This window comes from Pygocentrus nattereri, chromosome 4 (assembly GCF_015220715.1).
Source record: "Pygocentrus nattereri isolate fPygNat1 chromosome 4, fPygNat1.pri, whole genome shotgun sequence".
NCBI classification, from domain to species: Eukaryota; Metazoa; Chordata; class Actinopteri; order Characiformes; family Serrasalmidae; genus Pygocentrus; species Pygocentrus nattereri.
In genome coordinates, this window is record NC_051214.1 from 6,787,342 (window position 1) to 6,799,083 (window position 11,742).

The 11,742-nt window shown below is 39.7% G+C and overlaps 1 protein-coding gene across 2 annotated transcripts in view; it reads left to right on the forward strand.

Moving 5' to 3' along the window:
• The window catches only part of LOC108414728 (polymeric immunoglobulin receptor-like), a 28,223-nt gene extending 20,835 nt beyond the window's left edge, over positions 1-7,388 (forward strand). For both annotated transcript variants that reach the window (XM_017687627.2, XM_017687628.2), the window contains 3 exons: positions 1,924-2,013; positions 2,097-2,145; positions 7,359-7,388. In XM_017687627.2, coding sequence (XP_017543116.2) covers positions 1,924-2,003 — 80 coding nt within the window. In that variant the 3' untranslated portion in view covers positions 2,004-2,013; positions 2,097-2,145; positions 7,359-7,388. The remainder of the gene's footprint in view (positions 1-1,923; positions 2,014-2,096; positions 2,146-7,358) is intronic.
• The last annotated feature ends 4,354 nt before the right edge of the window (positions 7,389-11,742 follow it).

The following is an 11,742-nucleotide window of genomic DNA, read 5'->3' on the forward strand; positions in this document are numbered from 1 at the left end:
GATCAACTTGATCACGAGTTGTGGTGGGTTGTACATTCCAGAGTCTAAGCTCCACTTTATTATCTTTTCTGCCTGTTTAACACACCAGACAGACATATTAAGAATTTAGTTTTTTACAGAGTGTTTATAAATCAACATTTGTAAAAATGAACTGCTAATTATTTTAATTCACTGTAACTGTATGATGACCAGTTCTCTAGCTGCGTCTTTATTGGAAGTCTATTGAACTCAATTGTCCCTTTGTGGTTGAAACTGTGATAGTATGCTAACTGTTAGCCAGTTAGCTCCCGAGTAACATCTTATTTTGCAGATTTTTTTTTTAACACAGCTACTTCATTGTTCCTGGGATAATAATCATAAGATTATAAAATTACACAATGGTATTCAGGTTTAAAGGAATTGGTGAGATATGTTCATTAAGACGTTATTAAGCTGGACGTGGCATCTTTTTCCTTTACTTTGTAAAACACAAAGCAATAAAAAGAAAAGTTTGTTTCCATTAGTTTTCTGTTTACTAACTTATTTGTAGCAATAGCTACAAAATATTCTGGTTATTTTTAATTTGTTTCAAATTATTATCATTTCATTACTCAATCACCAACCTGGTCCTCTTTTACTACGAAGCCACGCTTTTGTAACACGTGCAGAATGTGGCTTGGCATTGTCTTGCTGAAATAAGCAGGACATCCCTGAAAAAGACGCTGCTTGGATGGCAGCAGATGTTGCTCCAAAACCTGTATTTACCTTTCAGTATTAATGGGGCCTTCACAGATGTGCATGTTACCCCTGCCATGGGCACTAACACACCCCCACACCATCAGAGATGCTGGCTTTTGAACTTTGCACTGAAAACAATCCAGACAGTCCTTTTCCTCTTTGGCCCGGAGGACACGACGTCCATGACTTCCAAAAACAATGTGACATATGGACTCGTCAGACCACAGGACACTTTTCCACTCTGTGTCAGTCCATCTCAGATGAGCTTGGGCCCAGAGAAGCCGGCAGTGTCTCTGGGTGTTGTTGATATGTGGCTTCGTTTTGCATGGCAGAGTTTTAACTTGCACTTGTAGATGGAGCGACGAACTGAGTTCACTGACAGTGGTTTTCTGAAGTGTTCCTGAGCCCATGTGCGAATATCCGTTACAGAATGATGCCGGGTTTTAATGCAGTGCCGCCTGAGGGATCGAAGGTCACGGGCATTCAATCTCTGTACTTGCAGAGATTTCTCCAGATTCTCTGAATCTTTTGATTATATTGTGGACTGTAGATGATGAAACCCCTAAATGTCTTGCACTATTGGGCCCTCCCAGTCCTGTCCATGTGTTCATGTTTTTTGAACTTCCACGTGCCCCTTTGATTTGGTTTTGTCCATCCCCTCTTTTCATGTCTCCACCCATGATTGTCGTCACGTGGTTTCCACCTGTGCCTTGTTAACCCTGTTGTACTTAAGCCCTGTGTTTGCACTTTGTCTTGGCTGGTCTTTGTAGTTGGATGTGTTGTTGTTTGAATCCCTGTCTGTGTTTAGTTGGCTTCTTGTTTATGTCATGTCTGCCCCACGATCTCTCCGAATTGGCTCATTGACCCTGGACCGTTATGACCCTGATTTTGGATTTGCCCTCAATAGAAGTCGCTTACCTCCGCACATGCGTCCGCTACCTCGTTCCTCGTTACAGACGTTTTCCTTGCCACTGTTGCCCCTGGCTTGCTCACCTGGGGTTTTACATTTCATGTTAAAACATTGTCTTTCCTGGAATTCTGTGAAGCTGCTTTGAGACAACATCAGTTGTAAAAAGTGCCGCACAAATAAATTAAATTTGATTTGATTTTACAATCTGATCCCACTGATGTGTGTTTCTGCAGGCTGCACTCTGGTGAACCAAACTGCATAAATATTCAAACTTCTTCATTTCTTTCTGGACACAGGTTATTCCACTTTCAACACAAGTCATGTTCTTCTGTCGATACTGATACCCCTGGTGCTGATAGGAGGAGTCATCTACTAGAGATGCAGAGGTACACACACACACACACACACACACACACACTTACACAGATATGTGCAGTATCTGTGTCTTACTCTGTATTGTTTCATTTAGGAGGACGAGACAAGAGCAAAAAAGGATGAAGAGAAAACAGAAAAGACAGGTGAGTTTACAATTCACAACATATCACATTCACATCCCTTCATATCTCATAACATATTCCATCATGTCCCATCATAATTTACACATTTACCACATACCAACATTGCATCCACACACACACACATATATACACACACGCACAGTGGTATGCAAAAGTTTGGAAATAATTTAATAATTTTCATGATTTGCCTTTATAAATCATTAGTTGTTCGGATCAGCAGTTAAGTATATCATATAGCAGACGGACACAGTGATGTTTGAGAAGTGACATGAAGTTCATAGGATTTACAGAAAGTGTGCAATAATTATTTAAACACAATTAGGCAGGTGCATAAGTTTGGGCACCCTTGTCATTTTATTGATTTGAATATCTTTAGCACTAATTATTGGAACACAACATTTGTTTTGTAAGCTCAGTGACCCTTGACCTACATACACAGGTGAATCCAATTATGAGAAAGGGTTAAGGTGGCCAACTGCAAGTGTTTCTCCTCTTTGCATCTTCTCTGAAAAGTTGCAACATGGGAGCCTCAAAACAACTTTCAAATGACCTGAAAACAAAGATTGTTCAACATCGTGGTTTAGGGGAAGGATACAAAAAGCTATCTCGCAGATTTCAGCTGTCAGCTTCCACTGTGAGGAACGTAGTGAGGAAATGGACCACAGGCACAGTTCCAGTTAAGGCCCGAAGTGGCAGGCCAAGAAAAATCTCAGACTGGCAGAGGCGAAGGATGGTGAGAACAGCCATATTCAACCCACAGACCAGCTCCAAAGACCTACAACATCATCTTGCTGCAGATGGTGTCACTGTGCATCGTTCAACTATTCAGCGCACTTTGCTCAAGGAGAGGCTGTATGGGAGAGTAATGCAGAAGAAGCCTTTTCTGCGCACACGACACAAACAGAGTCGCTTGAGGTATGCTAAAGCACATTTAGACAAGCCAGCTTCATTTTGGAATAAAGTGCTGTGGAACTAAAATTGAGTTATTTGGACATAACAAGGGGCGGTATGCATGGTGGGAAAAGAACACAGCATTCCAAAACAAACACTTGCTGCACAACAAAAATCATGCTGTGGGGCTGTGTGGCCAGTGCAGGTACTGGGAATCCTGTTAAAGTTGAGGGGCGCATGGATTCCAGTCAATATCAGCAGATTCTTGAGAACAATGTTCAAGAATCAGTGACAAAGTTGAAGTTGCGCCGGGGCTGGATACTTCAACAAGACAATGACCCTAAACACTGCTCAAAATCTACTAAGGCATTCATGCAGAGGAACAAGTACAAGGTTCTGGAATGGCCATCTCAGTCCCCAGACCTGAATATTACTGAAAATCTGTGGTGTGATTTAAACGGGCTGTCCATGCTCGGAAACCATCAAACCCGACTGAGCTGGACAGGTCCTGCTGCAGCAAAGCATCCCCAAACCATGATACTTCCACCTCCATGCTTCACAGTTGGTATGAGGTTCTTTTCTTGGAATGCTGTATTTGGTTTACGCCAAACATGTCTTCTGTTCTGGTGTCCAAATAATTCAATTTTAGACTCAACTGTCCAAAGAAAACAGTCTGGCTGGTTTTTAAGGTTTCCTCCTTGCACACCTCCCATGAACATTAAACTTGTGCAGTCTCGTTCTGATAGTTGAGTCATGCACTTTCACACCAACAGTAGTAAAAGCCTGCCATAGGTCCTGTGATGAAATTTTAAGATTTTTCATGACTTCTTTTAGCATCTTACGGTCTGCTCTGGGGGTAAACTTGCTTGGACGGCCAGACCTGGGCATGGTCACAGTTGTTTTGAATGTTCTCCACTTGTAAAAAATTTTCCGGATGGTGGAATGGCTGACGTCAAATTTGAGATCTTTTTAAATCCCTTACCAGACTCATAAGCAGTCACAGTCATCTTTCTGAGGGCTTCAGACAGCTCTTTGGACCTCACCATGGTGCTCCCTCTCACTTCAACAGTCAGGGACTCACCAAACTAATTTTCTGAGGTTTAAATAAAGCAAGCCTCGTTCAAAATGCTGGGTAACGATTGATCAATGGTAAGACCTTCTGATCATGTGCACCTGATGTGATACACCAGTGTGTGTGTGTGATCTTTATTTGAAGTGGGGCAATATGTAGAGGTGTTCTAATTTATGCCTCACCAGAAATTACATTCTTTTAAAATTACATTTTACAGAAAATTGTAAAAAGTCCTTTAATTTTTTGTTGTTTAGTCATATTACTTGGATCTCACAGTATTGTTAAAATTGATCCAAATATGTTAAATATATATATTTTAGAAAACATTAGGACACCCTATATTATATATATATATATATATATATATATATATATATATATATATATATATATAGGGTGTCCTAATGTTTTCTGTTTTCACATGACTGTATTGTTTTATCTCCAGCATATCCCATAAAGATATCCTTTCACATCCTATAACATCCCAACATAGCCCTTCTTATCCAGTCTGCATACCCAATCATACCACTCCATATCTGATCATATCACAGCTACACACTCTGCATATCTGCATATACCATCATATGCTATCATATTCCTGCACATCCTATCAGACACATGTGATAAATTCCATCTGCATACAACATCTACAATATTTTTACACCACATGAGTACATCTCCCTTTCAGCACACAGGTCCAATTCTTTTTGATCTTGGATTCTCATGGAATATAAGAGGAATTGTCTCCCCTGCCAAAAGAACAAAAGTGTTAAACCATCTCAATAGTTTAAAATCTGACATATGTTTTATTCAAGATCTTGGAAATTAACCACCAAATGGATTGGCCAGGCTTATCACTCTGTATATAATTTTTAAAAATGTGGTACTTGATCAGGAAGAACATTCATAAGTAACTATATACTGACCGATCCAGAGGGCCGTTACATTATTATTAATGGCACTATTGGGAAAGATACCTTAACTTTAGTAAATATATACAGACCAAATACAGATTCTCCTGCTTCTTTTTCATTCACTCTTCTCAGAATTATATAAATTCTCTGACTCATTTTTTATAATTGTTGGAGAAAGAATAAAGAAGAAAGACCTATAAGAACAAAAGCTGCAAGATGAGGTGAAGAGATGGGACCTTCTGGCCTCTAAGACACCTACTGATCAAATCAATAAAGAACTAATGAAAATTAAATACGAACTCAATACTATACTACAAAAAAGAAGACAGAAGAGGCTGTGCTCAAACTTAGACAACAGCCATTTGAATTTGGAAATAAAACTGGAAAAATTTTAGCGAATCAATTAAAACAGGAAACTGAGACGTCAGTAAAAACAACAATATCAGAAATCCTTCTGGTAGGATCATTCAGGACCGATGTCCATTCAGGATAGATGTCAATGATGTATTTTGGTTGTTTTACTCTAATCTCTATACTTCTGATGAGAAAGCCTCAATGGAAGTAACTGAAGCATTCCTAAGCAGCGTCTCCCTTCCTACATTACCTACATCTGTATCAGAATCAACAGACAGACCTCTTTCCTCTGAAGAAGTCACCAAAGCCCTCGTTCTAAAGTCTAATCATAAATCTCCAGGGCCTGATGGCTACCCAGCAGAATTCTACAAACAATTCTGGCCTCTTATTTTTTTTTTTTTTAAGTAATCTCAGAAATGTTCAAAAATACATCCATACCCTATCATATGGATACAGCTCTTCTCACACTTATCTTAAAACCAAATAAAAAATCCACTGATTGCTCCAGCTATCATCCCATTTCACTGATCAATTCAGACATAAAAATCATAAGTAAAGCTTTATCAATCAGATTGGAATTGGTTATACCTGCTCTCATAAGCACTGATCAAACTGGGTTCACCGAAGGGAGACAGTCCTCAGAGACCACACGTAGGTTATTCACTGTAATTCATAAGTATAACAGTGAAAAATCTCCATATATAATCACCATGTGTAATAGCATCTTTGGATGCTGAAAAAGCCGTTTGATAGGGTAGAGCGGTCCTTTCTCTTTGCTTCTCTTAAACGCTTTGGATTTGTTCCACATATTACCAAGTGGATAAAAACAAACTATACAACTCACCTTCTGCCTCAGTCTCAACTAACAGACATATATCCAGACCCTTTCAGCTGCAAAGAGGATGTCGACAAGGGTGAGCTTCATCACCTTTATTGTTTATCAGACAGTCAAAAGTCATACCACCATAAAATCAGTCTATATGCAGATGATGTTTTACTATATATTACTAACCCCTCACTGTCCCTTCCATCATTTCATGATCTGATAAATTGTATAGTAGGGCATCTGGCTTTTCCATTAATTGGTCCAAATGTGAGTTTCTGCCTCTAAGTAAATTCAACTGGGATGACGAGGTCTATGATATATCGTCTGAACATATCATACAGTCTATTAAATATCTTGGTATTCATATTTCTTCTAACATAAACAATTTGTGTAAACTTAACTACATACCTTTAATGCAAGAAATAAAGGATAATCTAGAAAGGTGGAATAAACTACCATTAAATTTAATAGGCTGAATATCAGCAGTTAAAATTAATATACTTCCCCAAATCAGTTATCTGTTCTCTATGACCCTTGTTACCCCACCATCAGGCTGGTTCTCTTCTCTTGACACTGCAGTTACGAAGTTCTATTGGAAGCACCAAAAGGCTCAAATTAAGTTAGCTACCCTCAAGAAACCAAAATATCTTGAAGGACTTGGAGCCCCAAATTTCTACCACTCCTTTCTATCACATCAATTGCTTTACATTAGACATTGGACAAGTAGAACAAACTAACCCTGGCAAGACATCGAGGAAAGTTTAGTTCAGAAACTGGACATTAATAGTATTCTGTTCATAGACAAAACTATAAAAAGAACACACTTTTTCAAAGTAGAGAACCTTGAACAGTTTCTGGACAACTGTTTCTTGGAATATACGATGGCGGATCGCAGCATGCGTGATAACCTCATATTCACTAGAATAGAGGAGGAGAACCATCTGTAGAGGCAAGAAGTCTTGGTGTGAGTCTGGATGGCCAGTTATCGTTCTTAACTCACATCGCGAACCTGACTCGGTCATGCAGGTTTCTCCTGTACAACATCCGAAGGATCCGACCCTTTCTAACCCAAGACACCGCCCAGGTGCTAGTGCAGTCTCTTGTCATCTCAAGGCTTGACTACTGCAACTCACTCTTGGCTGGTTTTCCCATGCAGGCCCTCAAGCCTCTGCAACTCATCCAGAATGCGGCAGCACGGCTCGTCTTCAATCTACCCAAGTTCAGCCACGTCACCCCACTGCTGCGATCCCTTCACTGGCTTCCTGTAGCTGCACACATCAGATTTAAAACCCTAATGCTTGCCTACAAAGCCAAAAATGGACCAGCCCTGAAATCTCGAACTGTACCACAAGCGCTTTGAGCACAGCTCGGCTTGACCCGCCATCCTTCAAAGCGCATGGAAGACAAGCATTGAGAATGGTCTCTGTACTGGCGCCCAGGTGGTAGAATGAACTCCCACTGGCTGTCTGAACGCAGACTGAAGACTCATCTCTTTATGCAGCACTTAAAATGAACACTGAATTATAAGCTGCACTTGTATATTATATTTTATTGTATTGCACTGTGTATTGTAGTTTATTGCATTGTATTTTATTGTAATTGTATTGCATTGAATGGCACAGCGTGCTGTATTCAACTCTGTTCCTTTTTCTTTCGGTAAACTAGCAGTATCTGAGCTCAGGTGTCACGATTGGCTCCTCCCACTCCATGTGCCTTTTTGTTTTGGTTTGTAACTCCGCCATGATTGTTTTCACCTGACCCTCATTTTCCCTCTGTATTTAAGCCCTGTGTTTGCCCCTTGTGTTCGCCGGTCTTTGTATTGGTCTTTGTTTAATGTCTTGGTCTGTTTGCTGTGGTAATTCTGGTTTATGTCATGTCTGTCCGTGAAGCAGCCGGGATGAGAATCAGTACCTCTAAATCCGAGGCCATGGTCCTCGGGTGGGAAAGGGTGGAGAGCCCTCTCTGGGTCGGGGATAAGCTCTTGCCTCAAGTGGAAGAGTTTAAGTATCTCAGGGTCTTGTTCATGACTGACGGTACAAGGGAGCGGGAGATTGACAGGCAGATTGGTGCTGGGTCAGCAGTGATGCGGGCTCTTTACCGGTCTGTTGTGGTAAAGAAAGAGCTGAGCTATAAGGCAAGGCTCTCAATTTACCGGTCGATCTACGTTCCCACCCTCACCTGTGGTCATGAGCTTTGGGTAATGACCGAAAGAATAAGATTGCGAATACAAGCGGCTGAAATGAGTTTCCTCTGCAGGATGTCTGGACTCTCCCTTAGAGATAGGGTGAGAAGTTCGGTCATCCGGGAGGGACTCGGAGTAGAGCTGCTGATTCTCCACATCGCGAGGAGCCAGCTGAGGTGGTTCGGGCATCTGGTTAGGATGCCTCCTGGACAAATCCCTCGGGAGGTGTCACAGGCTATTCCACTTGGAGGATACGCGAGGAAAAGTGAACTTGCAATGCCTTGACAGTGGACAGTAATAGTGTTTATGACAAAATATATTATGGTTCAGCTGTGTGTGGAATGATGCAAGGATGCATTGATCAAGCTGAGGAGTCTTAACAAACTAAACAAAACTGCAAGAGGTTCAATTCAAAGATCCCATTTAAATGTCCAAAGTTCTCAAAAGTTACATGACTGAGTTGCTATCTCAACAAATCATTTTTGAGTTGGTTTGAATTTGTCTAAATGAGTTACTCCAACTTTATATATGTTTTATTACCTTAGGCTAAATACCCTTCAGTCTGTAGGACGTATGCAAATTAATTGATCCTAACTAATTTTACCTAAGTAACTAAGAATTATACAAGAAATAGTATGTGGTACTAGATTTGCATGAGTAAGTGTAACAAATGAGTTAAGTAAACCCAAAAAAACAATGCAATTGTTTAGTGTATGCATGTATTATTTGTTCAAATGTTTCATTTATTTTGTGCATGAATCAAAGCAAAGTATTTCTCTAGCATTCCATTCTTAACCATTCTGTACTGCTCAGATCATAACATTTACCTATATTGACATTTAAAAGCAATGAAACCATCCTAAGTATGAATTTAACCTAAAATTTTATGACTTTTCCAAAAGTGACTCCAGGTGCTCCATATTTTTGTACAAAGCTTGTGTTTGTACAAAATATGTAGCATTTTTCACCTACTTAGTCAATTTTTAATCACTTATTCATTTTTTAAAAATTATTTTCCTTCTTATGAAAATAATTTATCTAATATATTTATCTCAATATACCTTAAGGGCAAAACAACTATTTGAATTTACACTTTACATTAACATTTCTGAACTGGAATTTAAAAACTATGAAAAGAAAGTCACATGAAATGTTCAAAGTCATTGGCCATTTTATCAGAAACTCCTCCTATACAGGTGCACTTTGCAAGTTTACAGTTTCAGGCTGTTGCCCATCTTATGCTGTTAATTGGAAAGACCTACCTACTACAACTAATAGGTACTCTAATAAATAAGTGGGTGATCCATACTGGAATGGGTTAAACAATAATTATGTAAGAGTTAAGCAAACCATGTTAATCTGTGAGTAATTTGACTGAAATATAATTTCTGGTTTAGCCTTGATGTGTCAGAACAGATTAGCCTGAAGCATCTAACAGTCAGTTTTGAAGCATCAGTTCTTTTTCACTCCAAAACAAGATTAATGGTTTGAATAGTTTGATTGCGCACTTAACTGAGAAATAGCACCGTTTTCAGATCCAGTTTAAACGGAATATTTGAGTTCTGTAATCACAATCAAATGTAAAGCATGAGCAGAAAAACATGGATGTGTAACATGTAGAGCAGCTGGATTAAAGGGTCTTTGAGGCATTGATAAATGATGCATCACTAAAGAAGCAGCAGCAAATGTAGGTAGGTTTTTTACATAGGTATGTGTATGTGTGTGTGTGCATATATGTGTATGTAGGTGTGTGTTCCTGTGCGTGCGCACAGCTCATACTAAAGGGTCTGTACTGCTTCATTGCTACTGCACTGAATTACACACCACACCTGAAATATTTATCTGGAGAAAATACAACACAAATACAAACACGGGGTAAGTGATATCCAGTGGGAGTGGTCAGTACAGAGACAGAGTTCAGCTAATTAATGGTCACTCTGCAGGAAATATCTCTCTACTCATATCACACCTCACTGTAGAGGATGGAGGAGATTTCAGATGTGATGATTCTGGAGCACAACATATAAACTCACCATTCAAGGAAAAGCATGATTTATAGATTCATCTGTATTCAATCCAATGCAAATTGTAGAATTTAGTTTGTTAGTGAATCAGCTCTACGATGCTTTATTTCAAATGTGCTTTCATTACAATGTAATAATCTAAGGTCTAAAATCTAAAATTTTAAAAAGACAAAATTTTAAGAATTATTATCACAATCACAAATTTAGTGGTAAATAAAGTTTAGAGTTTGGTACAGTCACCTACCAATAGAAAATACCCTATAAATGATAAATTTGTCTATACACTATACTGCCAAAAGTATTTGCTCGTCTGCTTTCACACGCATATGAACTTGAGTGAGATCCCATTCTTAATTCATAGGGTTTAATATGATGAAGGCTTCTTTCCACAAGGTTTAGGCGTGTGTTTATGGAAATGTTGACCATTCTTCCAGAAGAGCATTTGTGAGGTAAGACACTGATGTTGGACGAGAAGGCCTGGCTCACAGTCTCCGCTCTAATTCATGCCAAAGGTGTTCTGTCAGGTTGAGGTCAGGACTCAGTGTAGCCCAGTCAAGTTCTTCTACACCAAACTTGCTCAATCATGTCTTTATGGACCTTACTTTGTGTACAGGTGCGCAGTCATGTTGGAACAAGAAAGGGCTGTCCTGTAACTGTTTCCACAAAGTGGGGAGCATGAAATGTCCATAATCTCTTGGTGCTGAAGCTTTAAGTGTTCCTTTCACTGGAACTAAGTGGCCGAGCCCAAATATTGAAAAACAACCCCACACCATAATCCCCCCTCCACCAAACTTTACACTTGGCAAAATGCAGTCAGACAGGTACCATTCTCCTGGCAACAGCCAAACCCAGACTCATCTATCAGATTGCCAGACAGAGAAGCGAGATTTGGCACTTAAGAGAACACGTCTCCACTGCTCTAGAGTCCAGTGGCAGTGCTTTACACCACTGCATTTGACGCTTTGCATTGCACTTTGTGATGTAAGGCTTGGATGCAGCTGCTTGGCCTTGGAAACTCAGTCCATGAAGCTCTCTACGCTGTTCTTGAGTCCACATAAAGTTTGGAGGTCTGTAGTGATTGACTCTGCAGAAAGTTGGCGATGTCTGCGCACTATGTGTCTCAGCATCTGCTGACCCTGCTCTGTTGTTTTGCATGGTCTACCACTTCATAGCTAAGTTGTTGTCACTCCAAACCCTTATTATGAATCTCATCCTGACAGTAACTTGGCAAGAGATTACGGAATGAGCTTACAGAAAGTGACCACACTGACATCAGACTCACTTCTGAACATTAAATGTTATTAGTAAATGAATACTGTTATATCAAAACTAAA